A 24,371-nucleotide genomic window follows, 5' to 3' on the forward strand; every position below is an offset into this window, starting at 1 on the left:
TTGCAAACACAAATTAATATAGGATAAGAGAGAAAACCATCAAAAGAGCAGCAGTCTCATACCAGACAAAGTTCAAAATTATATAAAAATATGAATGGTGATGTAAATCAAAAATAAAATGAAGAATTGGAAACTACAATTACAGTTCCAGTGGAATTAGGTTTAAATCTTTTTTAGATGGAAATGTGATAATAATACCAATAAAATATATAAAGAAATATTAAAGGCCTATTACTTTCATTTGGTTTTTATTAATTTCTCAATAAGTTTTCTTTTATGTTTTGGCATATTCCTTCAACTTTGGACACTACTATTACAAATTCACTATAATATTCATAATGAAATTCTTCTTGCTCATTGCGAAGATTACATTAGTTATTTGATAAGTACAGTATCATTGATTTTTGTTTCTCTTTCTTATAAATAAATAAAGAATAATTCTATATGGTTACATACATTTCTTTACTAATATGTGTTTTCATTTTAAAAAATATAGAACCCAGGATATGCAGGCCGTCAGGAACTTCCAGAGAATCTGAAGATCCAGTTTCGCACAGTTGCTATGATGGTTCCTGATCGTCAAATTATCATTCGAGTTAAACTAGCCAGTTGTGGTTTCTTAGAAAATATTACACTTGCTAGAAAGTTTTTTACTCTTTATAAACTCTGTGAAGAACAGCTAACGAAGCAGGTAAAGATAATATAATGTAATTGTAAATTTATATGTATAACCTCCATGGAGTCATAGACTCCATGGGAGGTAACACTGTTGCACACAATGCTCATTCAATCATACCTTAAACTGTTTCCATGTATCTACATTCACAACACACTCAGGCAATGCATTTCACTCACCAACTGCTCTCCATGCAAAGAACCTGCTCCTCACGCCTTTGATCACACCCTCCTTATATAGTTTCCAGCAATGGCCTCTTGTTCCATCCCTCTCTTTAATGTCAACCTAATAACTACCTCTGACTAGCTTATAGGTATCAGTGATTACAAGACCTTTGCAATTTACATTCTCTCAATCTGTCCTCGTATTCCACATTCCAAAGACCACTGACCACTTCTGTGAATCTTCTGTGGACTCTTTCCAACATATCCTCATCACTAAGCAGGAAAAAAAACAAACATCACTTTCTGGTGAGCTGATTATCAACACTTATAGATGCATATAGTACACAACACAATATTGTCTGAAGTTAGGATTTGATAGCCTCATATAGAAGGTGCAAGGTTTTTCCTTCCAGAAACTAATTTCATTTTTTTTTTAAATATTTTTTTTACTCTTGCAACACAGTGAGATCAACCTGAAAACAATGCTGTCAACATCATGAATTATACTTTTTTTTTTTAACACGTTGACTGCCATTGGGACAATTTGTAATCTTACCACTGTGCCAGTAGGTTGTTAGTATTTTCTCTTCAGAAATATATAGTTGCTATTATATTTTTCACTTTGTCACTGTAACTATAAACTTTTCTTTAGTAAAAAAAAAAAAAAAAAAAAAAGTTTTTCAGAGCTTGCATTTATATTACTGGTCAAAAGTTTCTAGTCCTAATGGGAAGTGAGCAGTCAGCTCATTAGAATCAAGTGGCACCATTGTTGCAGTAACATAGCTGCTATAAGCTGATTACCAACTTTCGTCTGCTTCCAAATATGTTCTTAGTATTTTCTCTTCAAAAATTTGTAATTACTGTTTTTTTTTTTTTTTTTGTCAGTGTTACTACAAATTTGTGAGTGAAGGAACAGGAATCAAATTATCTCATAGTTAGTATATAAATACTTCTTTTATATATATATATATATATATATATGCCATCTATGATATATCTCACTACAAGTTATTTTTGTATATAAGCTTTTGAAAAAAATAATAAATTATACCTATAAAAAAAAAAGCTACTTTAGGTTACTCTGAGTTGACTTTAGTGTGACTTTGGTGCCACATGCTTTTAATGAGCTGTGTATTCCTACTCTACTCCCACCGCATGGGTCTAGAAGCTTTGAAACTGTAATATAAACTCACAGCTTTTAAAACATGTTAATACAACTCTGATGTTGTACTTTTTGTATATATAAAGAACTAACACAACAAATCGTGTTAGCTCTCTCATTTATTTGCTTGTAAAAAAGTATTTGGTTCAGTTTCACTATAATTGATCAAAACACCAACCTTCCCATTCCCCCACTTGAAATATCTACATCGGTTATAAATTATCTTTTAGTCCATGACAATCAGTTCAACAAATAACTTGTAGTTGGTAATCTGATGTAGGTGGCCAAACATGAGTTATCTTGTAGTCTGCAGTCAGCATGCTAATAACTTAATTGCTTTATCATATTTTTTGAAGAATATAACTAAAAACTCTTTCTTACTGACTCACTCTGGCCACTTTCTCATTCTCTTTCACCTTGTGTTTTTTGCCATTCATCCATTTTCTCTTAAGCCTCATGATCAATTACTGGTCAGCATCATTCACTATTCAGCTTCAAACATTCCCAACCAACTCCTGATCTTTCTCTTTCATTCTTTCTGTCTCTTTGTTTGGAATAGTCTTATCCATAATTTCACCAAAGACTACAACCCAATCTTCAATTGCTCAAAAACATATCACTCAGTTCTTTTTGTTTAAAAACATGACCACAAATATCTATATGCTTTGCTACTTCTTGTGTGAGATTGGTATAAAAAAAAAAATATTCTGATGGATAAGAGAGGGACAGTTGCTAAAGGATAATTACATGAAACAATATGTTATTTAGGGGACAAGGGGTTTGAGATGTTGGATCTGTTAACAGCATCAGAAGATATATGCATAACCACGGTAGACATTCTGCCTTCAATTGGGAAGAGTGGCCATGCAATATTCTCTAGGAAGTTGCCAAATGTGGAATTCTCTGTCAAGAAAGGATTTTTGAACTGTAAAACTAGTAATTATGACAGCCAGGAGTCATCTTGGAGCTGTACCATAGCTTTAGAAGCTACAATTTGTGATTGAGAGTAGATCGTTTATGTACGTGAGAAAGAGTTCTTGGTATTCCTGCATTGGTTGTGAAGCTCAAAGAGAGGGATCCATCAACCATGACATCCAGTGAATGACCAGAGAGGAATCTAGCAAGTCAATTACAGAGGGTGGCAGGTAGACCAGAGGATGGTGATTTGTTTAGCAGACCTTGATGCCAGACATGTTCGAAAGCTCTAGAAATGTTGAGAGGGACTGCACAAGTTTTGCCTAACCTTTCCACTGCATATGTAAGATAAGAGTTCAACAGTGTATCTTGAATGACAGAATCCATATTGGTAGTTGCTGATTAATTGATGGGTCTCTAGGTGGTGGATAAGTTGGTTATTGATGACCTTCTCCATTATTTTGGAGAAGACTGAGGTGATGGGTTGTAGAGACAATACAGTATGGGTGTTAGCTCTTGGATATAATGTTTGCCAACAAATGGAGAGATGTCATCAGGATGAGGACACTTTTTAATATCCAAGTTATTTAGCAATTTTCTGATGTCTGATAAAAAAACTACATGAGGCATATGGTGCTTGTATTCTCGTAGGGTAGGGTAGGTGGTGATTTCCTCATCAGTTCAGGAGTGTTTGAGGAAAAGAGTGATGCTAGGAGGTCAATTTTATCTTTAGGTGCCATCAGAATGAGAGAGAGTAGGCAAAGTATGAAGATGGAGTTCTTGATGCAAGCCACCTGCTAGTAACATAATTTTTTTCTTCATCCTCTGGGATACACTTTCTGTTTCAGAGCTTGGAAAGCAGATGAGGTTTCTGAATAGAATGGGGAAGGACAGTGAGGATAATTTCTGTGACTTGTTCAAGAGTAGGTGTTAGGGTCAGATTAGCTGAAGCAATAATCTTACCATGAAAAGGAGTTGTAGAAGTTCTGGAGGTCATCCCATTTGACATCTTTGTAGTGCTAGAGGATGTGAAGTAGGAAGTGGCTTGAGGAAGGGCATTCTGTGAGAGCAGAGACTTGTACAATTGATGTCTGAGTTGCCAATTGAGGAGGTGATTCTATAGTGTACTTGGAAGGGAGAACTGGGTAAGAAAAGATCCAGAGTATTGGGTTGGTGAGAAGGGTTGTCAGGAATTTGTGTAGGTAGATGAACAATTTGCATTAGGCAAAGATTTGGCAAAGATTTTTGTTTCTCATCCAGCTTGGTCAGTGGTGTTGGAATTATGGATGTTGATGTCACCTAGGAAGACAACCTCATTGTTGGATGGCTCAATTGCAGATGGTCGAGTTTCATGCAGAGGAGTGTGAAGAGGTCTGAGTAGTTATCAGAGTTTGGAAAATGGTGAATACAGTAGATGAATATTACTAGATGGGGCAAGAAAACCCTAAGCCAGAGGAGGTTAAAAACAGGAAATTTTAAATTAGCCATTCTATGGCATGCAGTGTCTGATCATACAAATGCACAGGTGGTGAAAGGAATTGTATAGCATGTAATTTTGACATTGGAGGTGGACAGTTGAGGATGTAGATGCTATTTAGATATCTGTCAAGAGTAGGAGGTCCGATCTTGATCACTGTAAGCAATGTCATTTATATTGGTATTAATGCCACATATATTAATGAAATGGATGTGGAAATGAGTTTTTAATGAGGAGATTCTGGAATGATTTGTACTGATTGGTTGCATTGTGCATTTTTTATTGGAATTGATTTATGGGGGAGATTCCTTTTGGTCTCAGTGTTGCTGCTATTGTTTGTAAAGTCGGTTAGAAATATTTCTCTTATAGATTTTAACACATTCGCTGCCGTGCTCCTCGGGCATAGTTTGTTACCACACGCCAAGCACTTTCACTTCTACAAGGTCAGTATGAGTTATCTCGTAGTTTGCTTATCAGACAGAATTTTGTTTTGTACACCAACTACGAGTAATCTCGTATCACCCACCACCTATGTCTTACATGTGCTGATGACTGTGTAACTTGAGTTCAGAGTCAGTGACATTCAGCATTCATTGCAGTAAGGTTCATTGCATCTAGTCTTACAGTTATTTAAAATTATCTAAATAAAAACTTTCAATTATGCCATGGCCAGTAAAAGAAAGCTTACTGATGAAGAATTATAAGCTTACACTAATATGAGCGATGATAAATGGAATGAATCATTTGGTTCTGATTCCGAAGATGATTATAATCCTACAGATGATGCTAGCGATGACTCAGATGATGATACATCATATATAAATATATGTATATGTTGAAAAAACTTCAAAAAAATTGTTTTATTTGCATTAATTAATACACAGTTTACGCAACAACACCTCTTATAATATACTATACTTTTGCTGAAATTATTTTCCTTCTACCAAGTTCCCAGACATGCTCTCCACTTTATTCACAAGCCAAGACTACAAATTAATGTGCTTATACTACGGGTTAACTCGTGCTTGGCATAGGAGGTCGGTAATCGACATACGAGTATATTCGTAGTTGGCTTATGAGGCTCATATACCAACTACGAGTATACTTGTAGTTGGCAGCAAACGTGTTAAGGATAGTTAGTAGATGCTATTCTTTAGGATACACACACAGTCATTTAAGATATGTTTAATGGAAATTCCATATATGAGAGAGAGAGAGAGAGGGAGAGAAATTATTCAACCTATAGTACATGAGTAGTGTGAGGTGTACAGAAAGGAGAAAGAAGAAACTCAGTAAACCTTTAATGTAGGATATAAAAATTTTGACATCTAGTATCATAAGAAATATGATTGGTTGTCTGAGTCAGTTAAGTCTGAATCTGAGAGAGTACTGACTGAATATTGTCATATTCTTTTGACAACAGGTTATTATTAAAGCAAACAATGTTAGCCATTTAAGTTTAATAATGTCAAGTTTTTTGGTTAGCTGGTTAATGTGTCTATTTTAATATACTGTGAAATTTTAAATTTGAAGTCTCTTTCTATAAATGGAGAGGAGTGCTTGATGAGGCATTCTAAAACCAGTAACATTATTGGCAGAGGTGTAGTGAGGCTATGGCCAATGTGGCCCCAGCCATAGGTGGTAATTTTACATAGGCACAAAAATTTAGATTTTTAAAGTTTTTTTTTAGAACCGTGCAATTTTCTTTCCTTGCCATAAGGCACCAAAATTCCTCACGACATCTCTGATTGTTGGTTTCTTTTTTTCAATAACGATTTCTATATAAATTGTAGAGAATTTTACCAGAAAAACAGTGAGATATTTTTCATAGAATAGACCAAACAGAAGAGATAAAGAGATGAGGGATGGGAGATATCCTTGGAAGTTGTAAAAAGGAGCAAGAAATTGATTATTGCATGCAGAGTGGTAAGTGCATATAATTCATGGCTTGATGGATAATGAGCACAAGCAGTATGATGAACTCTTTGATGCATCATTTACTCTTTGATTGCATAGAAGTTCTATAATAATAATGTGTTATGTTAGATTTGAAATAAGGTTCAGGCAATATATATTTGCTTATATTAATAAAGTTTTGTATTCAGCTATTCTTGATATCCTGTGATACATATTTTACAGGTGCATTACGACTTTGGTCTTAGAAATATTTTGTCTGTTCTGAGGACACTTGGATCTGTCAGACGATCCAATCCCACTGATTCTGAATCTACAATTGTTATGCGAGTATTAAGGAACATGAATTTATCTAAGTTGGTAAGTTATCATTTTATGTAAAACGGTATACACTTTCTTCAGCATATTTCATTTTCACACTATTAATTATTATTATGATTGTGGTTTTTTCAAAAAGTAGAAAAATTAGGCACATAGTCTACCAAAGTTTGCTTGTCCTTTATGTAGTAATTTTTCTCTGGATAATCTTTATTAATATGCTGAATGCTGAGACCATTAAAACCTTAAAAATAATTGAAATAATGAGTACTAGAGTACAGACCTTCTGGAGTAAGCCTTGGTAATAAATAAGCATTCAGTAATTATAATAGTAAATGCAGATGTGTAGAAAGGTTTAGGTGATGGTATTTATTCATTTTAACTTTATATGCAGTACACAACTTCTGAACACACACACACACACACACACACACAAAAAAAAAACATGCTTCGCCATGTTCTCCTCGAGTATGCCTTATGATAGAATCTGCATACAGTACTCTTTCTCTCTCTCTCTCTCTCTCTCTCTCTCTCTTCCCCTTCTTATTTCCAGTTCCTTGCTCTTTTGTCATATTCTTCTCACTCACTTTCCTTTCATTCTCCTCTCTGCCATGATACACATGAGCCACTTCTCAAATCATGAGCTCATGTTTTGTCCTGTAAAGGACTTCTGTTTCTCTCCTCACTGCCACCTCATCATGCATATTACCTTCTCTCACTTCTTTCATACTCTCATTTACATTCCATCTTCACTTGTTCAACTTGAGTCTCTACAACACTTTCAGTTTTATGCCTTTCATTATTAACATTCAATGTTCCATTTTCCCAACTTTTGATACATTTTACATTTTGGAGTGAACTGTATTGTATTTCAAATCACATTTCAAGTTTTAGATGGCGTCTGCTACCTCAGGTATTGATATGTACTCCTGATTAAATTCCTCTTGAATATATTCTACCACTGTCTCACATTACTTCTTGTTTCATTTAGCAGTGCTTCAGTGTAATTACTCCAGACGTGTTGAAGATATCTTTATCTTCAGTTTTTATATCACCTTTATCATCTCTCATTTCTTTTACAGTACTCTTTCTTCCATTTCTAAACTTACTCAATAGCCTCAAGAAAATTTTGCTACCTTCCCAATATTTATCTATGTTCTTTCCAAAGTGTTCTGGTGACTTTTGTTTAGGTACTTTTACACATTGCTTTGTTGTTTTACATTTTAATAAGGGTAAGGATAAGGGTCTTATGTGAAGCAGCTAAAGAATTATCAGTGCCCTTGACCATGTTGTTTAATCTGAGTCTCGGGTCTGGTTTAGTCCCGAAGGTGTGGAAAGAGTGGAAAGAGGGGAAAATAGTTCTACTGAATAAAGGAGGATCCAAGACTACTGTTGCAAATTACTGACTGATCAGCATATCAGGAGTCGTTGGTAAGGTCTTAGAGAAAGTAGTCAAGAGAAAAATTCAGGAATGGATTGATGAAAATGAGATACTGTATGGGGGACAGCATGGCTTCGTGAAGGGTAGATCATGCCTTAGTAACTTGCTCAAGTTTTATAACACAGTGATGGCTGAACACTGGATAAGGGTAATGGGTTTACAGTGGTACTGCTGGACCTGGCTAAGGCCTTTGACAGGATACCACATGGAATTGTAATCCGTAAACTGCAACATATGGGAATGGATATAGGGTTAATGAGATGGATAGGTGGGTGGTTGATGGAGAGATATCAGAGAGTAGTTTATTCAGAAGTAGAATCCAAAAGACAGCCTATGACTAGTGGTGCGCCGCAGGGTTCTGTTCTTGGACCACTGCTGTTTAATTTGTTCATTAATGATATAGGGAAGGATCTAAGAGGAACGGTTCATTTGTTCGCTGATGATGAAAAGTTGGGTAGGGCAATAGTGAATGCAGAGGATATTAAAATCTTGCAGGATGATTTGGATAGATTGGAGTTCTAGGCCAAGGAGAATGGATGTCAGTTTAATGCGACAAAATGTAAGGTTATACATTTTGGGGTGAAAAGATTAGCAGCAGTATACCACATTTGTGGAACTGTACTCCAGGAGATTGATGAAACCAGGGACTTAGGAGTGTTGGTGGATAGGGAGATGAAGTTTAGGGGACACATTGCAAAAGTGGCTAAATCAGCTCATCAAATCACTTGGTTGCTGAAAAATACTTTAACGAGCAGAGACAAGCAAGTTATTGTTCCTCTGTACCGAGCCTTGATAAGACCTCATTTCGACTACTGTGCCCAGATTTGGTCACCTGGGTGCTATGAGAGTGAATGAGTTCAAGCCAAGGTATGATAGGTACTGTGAGAATGTCATGTCAAATAGTTGTGTGGACATGATGTTTAGGGCCTCCTTTGATGAGTCTAAGAACTCCCTGGAGTCGCCCGTAATAATAATAATAAATTTTCTCTATATTCTCTCATGAGCACATGCCAATTTCTAGGAACTTTTAATACACTTTCTTCTTTTTCATGTCTGCCTCTTTAACTTTCTGAGCCTGCCATGGTGTTATGAATGTTCTTTCCTTGCAGGCAACTTCACTACATGCCTTTGGCTGAATCAATCAATGTTTTTTTTGGAGTGTGCCAATGAGTTTCCAAGGTGTGATTCTTGTTTTTGAATTCCTTTGTTTTTTCTTGTATAATATTTGTATATTTGAGTCTATAGTTCACCTCTGACAGCTGTTTGATTATAAATCTTTTATCCTTTCAATATTACATCCCTTTTCTCTTACTTAAAGCTAAATGATGATTATTTCCAATTTCATCTGCTATAACCATGTTTTCTGGTAATTAAATTTGAATGCCTATTTAAAAAGGGATAATAACAGAATAATTTTCACAAATAATGAATAAAGTAATATAACATTTTTATATTATTAGACAAATATTAATCAAATATTTTGATTAATATTTGTCTCTTTTTAGTACAAGATGTGACATAATTAGGAAATGACAACAAACTTGGCAAATTTTCAAATATTTTAAAATAGAAATACTGGTTTTTCTATTCAACTACACAGTTTTACTAGCATTCAAAACTAAAAATTCACTTTTTGCTGTTTAGTACTTTCCTCCTCTTTCCTCTATTACAGCTTGGCATTGGCAGGGCATTGACAAAATCAGTTTCTTTGTGGATGCAGTTGTCAATTCATGGTTTCACACCCTTATAATGGCTTTTTGGAGCTCTCAAAGAGTTTTCAGCTTCTTTGTAATTCTCAATGGGGTTGAGATCTGGGCTGTTTACTGGCCATGGTAGTCGCTGAATCAAGTGTTCATTGGATCATTTATTAACCTGCAACAAAAACTGAAGCTTTCTTAAAATCTGAACTCAATTCATGTGGTACATTTTAGGGTTATAATAACATTACTTATGCTTTTTGTCTTATGACAAGGAATAGTCATCCTGAAAGATGCAGTTTGTAGTTATGGTAAAGTGGTCTCTGATAGTAGGTGGCAATTCTTCTTCTAAAATTTTCTGGTATACTTGTGCATTCACTGAGCTTTTTGTGAAATGCAAGCAACCAGCACCATGATACAACATGCAGCCCCCCCCCCAGATCATCTGACTGGCTGAGAATTTGACTGGTGATACCAGACAGTGTTGGCGCCCTATAGGTTAAACTTTTTCTTGTCAGAAAAAATGACTCTTTTCCAATGATTGGAGGTCGATTTGACATGTTCTTTGCATCAATTTAACCAAACCAATCTAATTTTTTTGTTTAACAAAGGCTTATTTTTAGAGTATCTGCTGTCAGTCCCTATTGATTAAGTCTCCTCCTGGCAGTTACAGAGCTTGCCACAACTCCCATTTGTTCTTCTCTGAACAATGCATGGCGATTTTTGAGGCAGAGCTTCATTAGAACTCGATCTTGGTATGGAATAGACAGTGACTTTCTTCTTCTTCTTCTTGTCCCCTTCTTCCTTTCAGTAGATCCGATTTCCTTCACTTTCAACAGCAGACATACCACAGTAGATTGATTAGGGCACCTGCTATTTCATGAGAGGAATAGCCTTCTCTGTTCATAGCTTGAATTGCACTTTTACTATGAGGTGTTAAGGTGTTAATTTATTATTGTGAAAGAAATATAAACAAAACAGAAACAAAGAAATAAAAAATATGGATGATTATACGAGGTGGTATCAAAACGTTTCGAGACTAGTTTTGTAACACGCCAACAGATGGCAGTACAAGGCTGCTCGCACAGTCACAGGGAGCACCGACCTTCATAAGTCAGTGTGCCAAAAGGCATTGTCCTGTGTACATCTGGAGCTGCGCAACTAGTGCTATTCTGACCATGTGCATTACCACGTCTGCAATTTCATCATAGACAGGAAATTAGAACAAAGAGCAAATGTGAAATTCTATGTGAAACTAGGCAAATCTGCCACAGAGATGTTTGATATGATTCGGGCAAGTTTACGGTGATGCTGCAACGAGTCATTCGAGGTGTTTTGAGTGGCACGTGTGCTTCAAGAGCTGAAGAACATCACTTGAAGACGATGAGAGATCAGGAAGACCTTCAACCAGCTCACCCCCCCCCCCCCGAAAATGCCTTGTGCATGAGGATCATCGGAGAACACTCCACAACATTGCTGCCATTGTTGGTGTGTCATACAGAACAGTCATATGTTCAATTATGCGTTCATCACTATAAACAAGAACACTAAAATAGGCATTAGAATTGCAATAGTTAAAGCAACAGTTTGGAGTATTGCAAGTTATGGAAGTGAGTCGTGGACACTAAGAAAGAAAGATATGGAAAGAATTAATGCATTGGAAATGTGGTGTTATAGAAAGATGGAAAAGATTAGCTATACAGAAAGAATATCAAATCAAGAAGTTTTAAGATGAGTTGGGATGGAAAGAACACTGTTAAAGAATATTATGCAAAGAAAGACTAGATTTGCAGGACATCTTCTGAGAGGTTCTTCGGGACACCTGACAAGAACTATATTACAAGGGAAAGTTGAGGGGAAGAGAAGATGTGGAAGACCAACTAGAGAGTGGTTTAATGACATCGTGGAATGGACTGGTTTAAGAATGATGGAAGCGACAGACAGAGAGAAATGGAGAAGAGCTGTTCATCTGCTGCAACCCTCTTGCTAGAGGATGCAAGAGGGTTGCAGCAGATGAGAGTTAAAAGTGGTATTAGGTCTGTGGAAGATGGTTCATTTGAGGCAATCTGATGAGAGATAGAGCCCAATAGGACAATTATATTGTTGATTAATACTATGAGTTGCGGCTGAAGGAAGATGGATAACATGCATCAGAAGATTAGCACAATGAGTGAGGAAAGTGGAATTTGTACAGTTGGTATGGAATAATTACTTGGAATTTGAGAGTGCTGGATCTGGTAATAGCATCAGAGGATGTATCTATGACCAAGGTAGATTGGTTACCTCTAATTCATAAAGAGTGACTATGCAGTCTTATTCTGGGCGGTTGCTAAGCATATGGAATTATCTCTCAAAAAAGGGTTTATGTTGAACTATAAGCTGGTAATGATGACAGTTAGGCAATTTGGAGCAGTTCTGTGGCTTAAGAAGCTACAAGAAAAGAATGTCAGTAGCATGTTGAAAGTGGTCAGTGATTGTTTGAAAGAATTAGTATCAGACTGGCATACCCATGGTCAGGAGAATAAATCAAGTGGAGATTATGAGTAGAGACATAAAGTATGAGCTGCAAAAATAAAAAACTTTGTGGAGGAAATATAAAGAAAAAGTGATCAACATACTCATGAGCAGTGCAAAGGGCAGACCAGAAGGGTGTCTAGTATAGTAAGAAAGGTGAAATCACGTTATGAGAAAAAATTACCTAAGCAGGCCAAAATAAATCCAGAAGAGTTTTTTTGCTATGTGTCAAGTAAGAGAAAGAAATATTATGACAGGATGACTCTAATCAGTGCTGGTGGTGGTAGGAAGGTAGCAGAAGAAATAGTTGAGTTTCTGACTGATCACTCTGCAAGGGTGTATCACTTGAGTGGAGGTTTTATCATATAGTTGCTAATGTGACAGCAACTATGTGAAAAAGAATACTAGCAAAAACATCATACATAACAAAAGGCCAGAAACAATTAATTATACATATTAGATGTTATCAGAACTTCCTAATTGGTACATACAAATAACTAACCAGAACAAAAATGTTAAATTCATCTGTATGTGTGTGTGTTGGAACACTGCTAGTTGTTGCTGTCACATTCTGTGGCATCACATGTGTTGTATCCTAGGTCCATGGCAGTTAGGTTTTTAATGAAAGCAGACCAAACTTGGTGTACAATTTTGGTCTGCTTTCATTTTGTGTGAGGATCCTCAGCATTTGTTAGACTTATTTGAACTTTCTTGTAAGACATTTATGATCAATATATGGCATTTTTGTTTGCTGCCAAACTACTTCATGGTAGTTGTGCGAAAGCCAAGCCTGATTTATGCAGTCTTCTATTTTTGAAGTATTTTTTGTGTTCAGACATGCAGATTCCCCCCTGCCCGACCTTCCTGTCTGACCTATATAGCAAATGCCACATGAGCAGTGAATCTCATAAACACCTGATTTTTTCATGGGATTGTGTGGTTTTGGTGGATGTAAGAATCTGGAGATTTTATGCAAAGATAAAAAAGCCACTTTGATGTTGAACTCGTGGAGCAACATCTTTGTCTGTAACATTCTTGATGTAAGGTGGTATGAATGCATTCTTAAAATCTTGTTTAAGTAAATTAGCTGCAGGAGGTGTATTAATTTTGTTGATTGTCTTGGGTTCATAACCATTGAGTGCGAGGTTCTTTCTCAGATAGTGCAGTTCTTCATTCCTTTTAATTGATGGATATATTGTATGCTCTGTCTCATGATGTTTTAATCATGCCTGTCTTTTGTAATGGATGATAGTGTGAAGTTGCATTTAAAAATCTTCCCACTGTTGTAGATTTTCTGTATACCAAAAAGGATAATCTTTTTTCTTCATTTTTTTCAACCAGGATATCAAGGAATGGTAAGGAAGTTATTTAATCTAAGCTTGAGATCTTGCAAAGTTACAAGGAAGTGGAAAGAGGGTAAGATAATTCCATTGCATAAAGTTAGCCACAAAATAGAAGTAACAAATTACAGACCAATTAATATCTCAGGAATTGTGGTTAAAGTATTGGAAAAGTTGATTGAAGTTAAAATCCATCAGTGGGCCTATAAGAATATGATATGCTATAGTGGGCAGCATGACTTCCTAAAAGGTAGTTCCTGTCTTAGTAATTTACTCACATTTTATAATAGTGACACCAGAATTAGATAAAGGAAATAGCTACACTATAATACTGCTAGACTTTTCAAAGGCTTTGACAAAATACTTCTTGGAAAACTATATTTATTATTGTTTCATCTAGTTCAGCAGACTTTATTCCTGGAAGGATAATGAGTGGTGAAGTGTTAGAAGTGAATGAAGTGGATATATTCCAAATACTGAGTACTCTAATTGTAGTAAGGCAGAGGGAATAGATAATATTTCATCACGTCTTTAAAGGGAATGTGTTGTGAAATTGACTGTGCCATTGACTTTGCTGTTTAATGTAAATGTTACAATAGAACAGGTCCTTGGAGAGTGGAAGGAGGGTAAGATAGTGCCATTAAATAAAGAGGGTTATAGAATGAAAGTATCAGACTATAGACACGTTTGTGTTTCTTCTGCAGTTGTTAAGATTTTGGAGAAATTGGTAAGAATTGAGCAGATGATGGCAATATTATTTATGCAGCCAGAATGGATTTGTTAAAGTGCTCTCTCTCTCTCTTGTTTTAGTAATCTGGTTACCTTTTAAAATAGAGTAACAAGAGCAGCGAATGAGAGTAAGGCATGTAATCTTCACATGCTAATCTTCTTACTTTCTGATATTGTATATCAGTGAGATGGAAGATGCATGTGAAGATCCAGGATTCAGTACTGGGACCATTACTTTTCAATCCTCTGTCAGTGACATTGTCACAGGATAGGGAAATAGTCAGTTTTTTGCAGATGATGTGAGGTTCGGGAGAGTTATTAGTAATAGTTCTGATATTCTGGCTCATCAAAGAGGATTTGAAGAAGCTGAAAATGTGGGCAAATGAATGGGGATTTCGGTTTAAGAACTGAACATAAGGTTGTGAAATTTGGGATCCATAGATGCGAGATGCTTCATATTCACTTGGTGGCGTTATACTGGAAGAAATGGGGGAAGTAAGGGATCTTGTAATTGATTGTAGATAGAAATTTGAAGTTCAGAGGACATTGCAAAGGTTGTGAAATTTGCTGCAATATTGAGGAGGATATTGACCCTGAGAATAAAAGCGTGATGATTCCATTGTATGAAGCTTCGATCAGGCCACATCTGGATTTCTGTGTGCAGATGTGGTTACAGGAATTTGAAGAGGATGTGATAATCTTGGAGAGGGTGCAGAGATGGATAACAAAAATAATAACAGGACTGTGCAGTTTTGATTTCAAGGACAGACAGGGTATGCATGCCATGCTGCAGTGTTTGGTGGATAAAAGACAAAGGAAGTATGTGATTTAGACATTTAAGCTGTTCAAGGATTATTGCATTATCATTGAGGAGGATTATCATGTGGTAAAATGACTGAAGGAGCAAGGACAAGGAACAATCTCTGGAAGTAACAAAAGGAAGTAATGAGTAAAAGGGTAAGAAGTAAGTTCGTTTGTTTTTTGCATAAAAGTAGTAGGAGCATGAAATGCACTGCCTGAGAGGGTGGCGAAAGTGCAAATGGTGGATGAGTTTAAGGAGCAATATTATAGACTTTGTATTGACTAGTGTTGACATCTCATGATGACTTGTAACTCCATAGGCATCAAGACGATAATAATGTAACAAAAGTTGAAGCAAATGGGAATGGAGATGAAGCTGGTGGCATGGATGATGAGGGTGACAGACACCAGACAGTGGTACATGGCAAAGTGAAATCTGATGAGTAGTGGAGTGCCTCAGGACTGCATACTAGGGCCACTACTGTTTAATTTGCATATTAATGATATAGAGAATGATTTAAGAGCAGATATTTAGGTGTTTGATGATAATGCAAACTGCAAAATTCAAATTGATAAAGGTGATGTAGATATCCTGCAGGATGATTTAAATAAATTGTTGTCAATTTAATGTTGCAAAATGTAAGGTTATGCACTTTGTGTTGAAATGATTACATACTGTGTATCACATTGGTGGTACTGGATTGCAGGAAATTGATGAAGCTATGAACTTGGGGGATTATGGTAGACAGAGGGGGTTGATGTTCAGAGAGCATATTACAGAAGTTGGTAAAATAGTTCAAAGGGTTACTGGATGCTGAAAAACATACTGGTATTATAATATATGAAAAACATACTGCATTACTAACAAGTAAAGATAAGGAGGTTATCATTTCTCTTTATAAATCTATGAATCAGCCAAATCTCTACTATTGTACATAGATTTTATCACTTGAGTTTCTTTGGCATCACAAGGTTTTGGAGACGATTTGAAGACAAGTGACCAAGCTGCTGATGGGTCTGTCTGCGGAATGCTAGCTATGAGAATAGTTTGGTGTGTGGATTGTAAAATTTAGTTGATAGGCATTAGAAAAGGGGTTATATATAATTGACGCAAAGGAAATTTTTCAATACATGATGAATAATGAGAGACCTAGGGGTCAACACAGTGCCACGCCATGGGTAGGAGGTGCCCTTGTGCAAAACGTTTTTCAGCACCCCCCATAAAATAAGTTTCCATGAAAAATATTTGCGAAAAATTTTATTTTGTTAAAAGTACAAAACAGTTTATATGCATATATAAAAATAAAATTCATTTAACAGTAGTAGAACATTGTAATCACTGAAATTCATAAATAAAAAATTTTTAATAATAAACATTTTCAAAAATGTTTATTCCTTAATATATAAATACAACAGAATATATATATATATATATATATATATATATAAACAAAAATTACTTTTATTTTAATATAAAAATAAATATTACATAACAAAGATAATTTTGATTCATGCTTTTAGCTATATAACAATTAGTATAAATATAGATTTATTTTACATATTTATCCATCTTGCTTTGGCCGCCACAAAATTTTTAATAATATCTTTAATGTCTAATGAATCCATAATATTATTTTCAATTGATATAATTGATAAATTCGTTAGATGCTCTCCAGACATTGTTGACTGCAAATAATTTTTTATTAGTTTCAGTTTTGAAAAACTTCTATCCCCTGATGCTACGGATATTGGTAATGTTAAATAAATACGCATCACAATCGCAGTATTCCAAAACGTGTCGGTTAATTTATTTTCGTATATATAATTTAAACCATCCTGAGGAGCCAACTCTTTTTTAATAAAACATTGCAAAGTTTTTAATTCCTCAAATAAAGTCATACCATCAATATCTTGATTGTCGCTCAGTTTTAAGTGCAAATCTTTACAATGTTTCGTTAAATCTTCATCTCTCCAATCTTTTAATTTGCTAATGTCTCTTATAACTTTAAAGTCTTTGCTATGTTGTTTTAAGAGTATGACTCTTTCCGTGACTGAAATTATTGTCGTGTCTAAAATCGCAAAGAAAAAAATTATTTTCAAATTTTGTTTAGTATCATGCATTGTCTCATCTGATGCTTTGTAACCAAATATTTTTGTTTTTTGTTCTTTTGCGAATGTCTGGAAAAATAGGATCAATATTAAGATTGCTTGTACTTTTTTTTGCAGTTCTAATAATATTTTCAAAATATTAGTCTGTTTGGCAAGTATTTAATTCTTGTATAACATAATCAAGATTTTCTGTAATTTTTCCTATATCAAATGTCGGATTCTGCATTATTTTGCTTGCAACATTTACGAGACCTAAGATTTTGTACCAAACATGAACAGAGCAAATAAATTTAAACGAATAAATCTTTGAAATTAAGTTGTCTGCCTGAACTCTAGAATCGATATCTTTAGTTTCATCTTCCGTAATATCAAAAAGAGCCTGGTAAATTTCCTTGATATTATTTTTAAGTGGCTTTATTCCTTCTGCTCTATTTTCCCACCGAGTAGCAGAAAGTGGTTTCAAATTTAAAACGCGAATATGTTTTTTTAATATAGCCCAACTTTTCACAGATATTGAAAAATAATTATATAATTCCTGTATTACCCCAAAAAAATTTACAGTTTCACAGAATATCCTAGCTGCATCATTAACTACCAAATTTAATGAATGAGCAGCACACGGAATAAAAAAAGCCCTTGAATTTATTTCAAGGATTTTTTTTCTGCAGTCCATTATGTTTGCCTCGCATATTTGAACCGTTATCATAAGCTTGGCCGCGTAAATCCGAAATGTTAATATTCAATAATTTTAAATAATTTTTTATAAATTCAAATAGTCCTTGCCCAGTGGTATCTTCTACAAATTGAAAACCTAAAAAATGTTCATGAATTTCTGCTATATTTGTATCTTTATTTTGATTAACAAATCTAATAACAATAGATAATTGTTCTGTGTGGCTTATATCCAGAGTAGTGTCAAGAATTAATGAATAATATTTCGCTTCTTTAACCATTTCTAAAATTTTTTGTTTTATAGCTTCAGAAATTATACGGATGATTTCATTTTGTATTTTATCACCTAAAATAATGAGCAATCTTCCTTTTTGTGATGTTTGATGCGATGCAAGTGTTCTGCCATTATCGAATCAAATTTAGCGACAGTTTCTACTAACTTTAAAAAATTGCCGTTATCATTTTCAAAAAGTTTTTGAACAACCTCTATAAGCTATACACTGTCTTGATAAATATTGTATTATGTAGATTAACCGTTCTATAACAGACTGCCAATATTTTTTCTCAGTTTCGTATAATCTTTGTTGTGTGCAATCAATAGTGCATTTCTTAATCAACGACATTTTATGTTTGCTGTATTTTGAACAATTTTTAATGTTCGCGGAACTTGTCTCGTGTATTTTTAGTATATGACTCAAATGTTGCCAATCGTTACAACCGTATTCATTAGTAAGTTAGGAATTTTGATTACCAAATATTTTACAATAATAACAGAAAAACGAATTTCGCGTTTCTGAATAAACTAAATAACTTCGTAAAAGTTTTTCTCCATTTGCTAAAGTTCGATAATAGTATGAATCGGAAAACTTGCGGCAGATTCATCTTTGGGAAATTCTTTAATAACTACTTGACGCGAGCAATGCTCAACTAAACAATCACTAACTTTGGTAGTTATATGATTTGGCCAAGTACCTGGATCATTAACATTAAAATTTGAAGTTTTGTGTTTCGCTGAATCGGAATCCAATATTTCTTCTGCTGCAACTTCTGTAGACAGTCCAGTTTCATTTTCGTATGTAACATTTGTTTCTTCATAGTTACCTTGTGTCATCTCTTTTTCTGGAGTAGAGCTGCACGGAGTACTTGCTTCGTCAGAACTTTCTGTTCTTCGTTATTTATGTGGTCCTGAAGTTAAAAATGTATTCAGCAAACCAGTCAGTTTATGTTCCAATTGTACTCGCTTCAATTGTCTTTTCCTGTTTTGTGCACCAGATAACTTTGGCTTTTTTTCCAACATTTAGGGGTTAACACACTTGGTTAGAGTTTAAAATAAGAAGAGCATTAAAAGTTGTCCACCAAAATAAATAATTTCTGAAATTTTCCCTTCAACTTATTTTTTAACCCCTTAACCGACTATTATTTTTAAGGTGAATGACCCAAGACTGACTATTTTTTTTTAATTACAGAATTTGATTATTCAGATGTTCAGAATAATAAATATGCTTACATTTTAGGTATTTTTTGAAAATTAACATGTAGAGATATTAGCCACTGATTGATTTCTCAGTGATATTTATTTAATATTTTTTACATTCTGGTAACTGTTTAATAATTAAGAAATTTCTAGAATATTAAAATTATTTATTAAAGAAATCAGTAAAAGGACCCCAACCCCAATGTCTTCCAACCAGAACAAGAACAAATATATAAATAAATCTCTTATTGAAAATTATTTATTTTCTAGACGTCTACCCAACATAACATAAAAATCTTTTGTTTTCAAAATAAGATAATTAACTAAAATTAAACAATTTAACTGATTTTCAAACTTAGCAAAAATATAATAGATGTACTTTCTTTATGTGAATAATAATCCAAATTCACAAAAGATTTACTAAACAACCATAAATATATTTTATAAAACAAAAGGCAACTGCACAGTAACACTGTTAGTGTAACGCACAAAATGAAATGATGCAAAAATACACCAGAAATTATCAAGAAAGGGCCAATTGCAGCATGTGTAAACAGAGCTCATCTAAAGGGTTTATAGCTCATAAATAACCTATGTTTATTAATTTAATTCGAGCCGCGTCAGCCTGATGCACCGATAGTCTATCCCGCATATATATGGGATTTTTAGCTATGGTCCCTCAGCTGATTAATATGTTTATAATTTATAAACTATTATCTTTAAAATTTTATTTGTCTAAAAAATAAGTACACAATTACTAAAAATCTAAAAATAAGTACACAATTAAATTCAAAGTCAAATTGTCCAAAGTCACTTAAACACAGAATACACAATACACTCAATATGTTTCACATTCAAAATTGAAATGACTCCGAAAAAAATGTAAGTGCGTGTTTGGATAGACTGTTTCGTCTATTCAAATTCAAAGTGGAATTTAAGAAAACGAACATTGTAATGTACATCTATGTTTCAGACTAAATATTTTTGGATAGATCAGTGTTTCTGAAACTTCAGATATATCCGTGTACCCTTCTTTAATTTTCATTATTACCAAGTACCTTTTCAAAATACCCTTATCAAAATAATAATAATAATAAATAAATAAAAATATATTTCATTGTAACTGTTTTATTTGAATTTAGATGTATACATTTAAACAAAAAAAACATGATTTATTTTTAATAGAACAAAATTTATAAAGATACTAATCATTTTTACTTAATATAAATAATTTATCATCAATGAGACAAGTGAAATTGCCTATTTCTATATCTGCAATATTGCTCTCTTTTGTGCGTTTTATAAATCCAGTCTTTAACCAATGATCCATTGGTTAAAGACTGAAACTAAAAAAATTACCATATTTACTCGACTATAACTCGCACTTTTTTCCCAAAATTAAAGCTAAAAAATTGTGCTGCGAGATATATGTGGGGATTTTCGGAAACTAAAGTTTTCAGAAAAAAAAAACTGAAAATGAGTATAACTTACCAAGAATCTTCTATTCTCCATCACTTCTTCTGTCCTCAAGAGCGGTTTCCTTGTGTGCAATCAGTTATCTACCCAAATAGAGTCATCTTCTTTCCCATTATATCAAGCAAAAATTACCAGTAATTTAAGACTTGAGATACATAATAACAATCCTTGACAAATTACTAATGAGAAGGGAAAGATGTGTGTGATTGATTGTAGGCCAGTATAATAGAGAATAAGCCACTATTAAGAAGTGCATATGATTGGTTCGGTATTAACAAAAGATCAAGCTACCCAAACAAAACAAGCTGACAATCGAAATGCTAATTCTGTTAAACCAGTTTCCATAATATCTGAAATGCATTCACTATATATTTCTTAGTTTTAACACGTTCATGGCGGGGTAGTGTCAAGCAAAACCATATGTTGCACCTGCTGTATATAGCAGTTTCAGTTGGAGGGAAGATGTCATTCATTAGTTAGTGTTTATATTCCCAGTTGTCTGTAATTGCACTATTTGTTGAGAAATATATTTTGAGAAATATATATTAGTCTGTAAATGATGTCTGTGAACCTTATCCAGTGACATGATAAAACTAATTGGTTTTAGTGTTTCTGCAGTATAATGGCTGTTGGGGATAGCGTATTGTTTATTGCAGGGAGCGCTCAAATGTGAAATTCGGGGAGACTGCAGTTTGAGTAGGAGAATTCATGCATAATATAATTTAACAGATATATATTTATATATAGACTATAAAAGTCTATGAAATTCACATCGTATGATACTTTATGGGTTGTTTCCTTAAGTATCTAATAAGTGGGTTCGAAAATGTTTAGTTTTAGTATGTATGACTGTAATTTTTTTATTAATAAAATATAATAATCAGATATTTAACTGTCAATGGGAAATGGCACCTTTTTATTTGTTAACTAAATGCTGTATTTTTGTAAAATATCTTATTGCTGTAATACGGCTGAGCGAGTGCCCTTATTAAGCAGCACGGTGAGGCAGGCTGCCTCTGTGCTACATCCTGTCGATGGTACTGGCAAAGCAGAGCATAAGAATGAATTCACGGTCTGTCTTAAACTAACAATTTCCACTAAAAATATAATAAACAATCGAGAATATTTCTAAAATTTTCGCTGAGTCGATGCTTACTCTGTGAAATAAAATCTGTGGTAATATTGATAACGTTTCAATTCAAACGATATAATTCAAGAATAAGAAAATTTATATTTTTTTAAATTATTTCCTGTAGTGAAATGGCGCCCCTATCTTCAAGCGCCCTTGTGCAGTGCCCAATCTGCACAACCGTACGGCTCAGCCCTGGGTCAACACTAGAAGTTGTGTAAGAGTATGATTAGAAGTGTGTACTAGATTTTTTGCTTGGAGAGTGGTGAATGAGGTTGAATGGATTTCCAGAATTAATTGCAAGTGTCTTAACAGTGAATGACTTTAAGGAGAGGTATGATACTTATCATTTGTATAAATGTTATTGTGGGTATCCATCTAATAATAATAATTTTTTTATATTATATATACATTGCGTATAGTATATATCTCTACTATATATTGATTACATATTATGCATGCATTGATTGCATATTTTTTTAAATTGAATCCGTTTTTATTATTAAAATTATGATTATATATTGTGATTACATATTTACAATATGTAGAACATGTAGTTCTGTTTTTTTTTTTTTTTTGGAACAATGAATTCATACAAATTTTCTTTTTTTTTCTGTATAATGTATTAATAATGGTTAATGAAGTTTATTAAATAAAAAGTCAATATTATATACCAAACAAAGATAAAATCATGACATTTTAAAATACGAATCTAAAGTTGATTGTTTAAAGTTTTTTTTTTTCCTCTTTCATTTAATAATTGCCTATTTGGATTTATTGCATTTAACACTGATCGCTTAACAATACCACTTCTTCCTAAATCAGGATCATTTTCACTAAAAAAATTTAAAACGTTTTCAATGTCATTCAAGCACCTTTTTAAATCTTTCGTTGCTAACACTTTTTCGGTAGGAACTTCTTTAATTTCGTCTTCATTTTCTTTGGCTTCGTTGCTAACAAGTTTTTCTAAATCTTCCACTGAAAATACTATCATCTTCTGCATTTAATAAATTTCTTACATCCTCTTTGCTGACATTTTCGAAACATATTGATTGAGCCATCTGGATAACTTAATTTCTAATCTCTTGAATGTTATTTTCTTCTTCTTCTTCTAGTACAACTTCTGGCCATAATTTGCACCAAACTCCATTTAAGCATTTCTGAGTGACTTCTTTCCAAGAGCTATTAATGTTTTCAATTGCATCTTTAATGGTGTAGTTTTTCCAAAAATGTTTAATTGACATTTGCTCTTTATCTTCTAGTTCAATTAAATTGCTTAATGTACCACGCAGATAATAAGCTTTAAATGTTTCTGTTACTTCCTGATCCATCGGTCGAATCAGGAAAGTTGTGTTTGCTGGAAGAAAGACAACTTTGACAGGAATGCATGTGTCTAACGTATCAAGATCAGCAGTATGTCCCGGAGCATTGTCCAACAACAAAAGAGCTTTTTCTTCAAAGTTATTTCTTTGGCAATACCGTTTCACTTCTGAACAAAAATGGTAAACAAACCAGTCAGTAAATAACTCCTTGGTAATCCACCCTTTTCTATTAGCTTTTCATATTACAGGTAAATTCGTTTTTATGTTACCTTTTAATGCCCTGGGAAATTCCGAATGGTAAACTGATAACAATTTTAATTTAAAATCGCCAGAGGCATTTGATCCAAAGAGTAATGTTAAACAGCCTTTGGCTGCTTTGAACCCAGCTGCTGATTTTTCTTCAATAGAAATGAAGCTTTTTGATGGTAGCCATTTCCAGAACAAACTTTTGTTCTGGAAATGCTTTTGTTGACAAATGCTTTGCTTTTGTCAACATTGAACACCAAATTTGGTGAAAAATTTTCACATTCAATTATTTCCTTTAGTTTTTCTGGAAACTTATTCATAGCTTCAACATCTGTACTTGCAGCTTCTCCTGATAATTTTACACTATGAATTCTGGCCCAATTTTTAAATTTCTCAAACCAACCACGAGTAGCCGCAGAATTTTCTGCAATTTCTTCGGTTTGTTTTGATTTCAGGCAATTAAACAAAAATAATGCTTTTTCTTGAATCACCATTTGAGTTAAGGCATATGATGCTGTGACATGTCATCTATCCACAAATTTAACATTTTCTCCATTTTTTCTAAAATTGGACTCCTTAAGCGAGTTAATTTTGCTGCTATAACATCTGTGCAATTCTGAACAGACTGTTTTATTTTTTCTGATTGACTAAATATGATTGTTAATGTTGACTGTGCTAATAAAAGAATTTGTCACATTGGATTTTCATTCACCCCTTTCAACACATTGTACGATATTTAATTTAGTTTCAAAGAAATTGCTTTTCTTTTGCTTGATTCTGGCATTTTAACTAAAT

The 24,371-nt window shown here is 33.9% G+C and overlaps 1 protein-coding gene across 1 annotated transcript in view; it reads left to right on the forward strand.

Moving 5' to 3' along the window:
- LOC150110257 (dynein axonemal heavy chain 5-like) overlaps positions 1-24,371 on the forward strand; it is a 972,373-nt gene that overhangs the window by 452,722 nt on the left and 495,280 nt on the right. Inside the window, exons 36-37 of the mRNA XM_090394637.1 lie at positions 497-691; positions 6,534-6,668. Of these exons, the coding sequence (XP_090250763.1) occupies positions 497-691; positions 6,534-6,668 (330 nt within the window). The remainder of the gene's footprint in view (positions 1-496; positions 692-6,533; positions 6,669-24,371) is intronic.

This window comes from Typopeltis vanoorti, chromosome 1 (assembly GCF_054136105.1).
Source record: "Typopeltis vanoorti isolate ZY-2024b chromosome 1, IOZ_Tvanoo_1.0, whole genome shotgun sequence".
Classification (NCBI taxonomy): domain Eukaryota; kingdom Metazoa; phylum Arthropoda; class Arachnida; order Uropygi; family Thelyphonidae; genus Typopeltis; species Typopeltis vanoorti.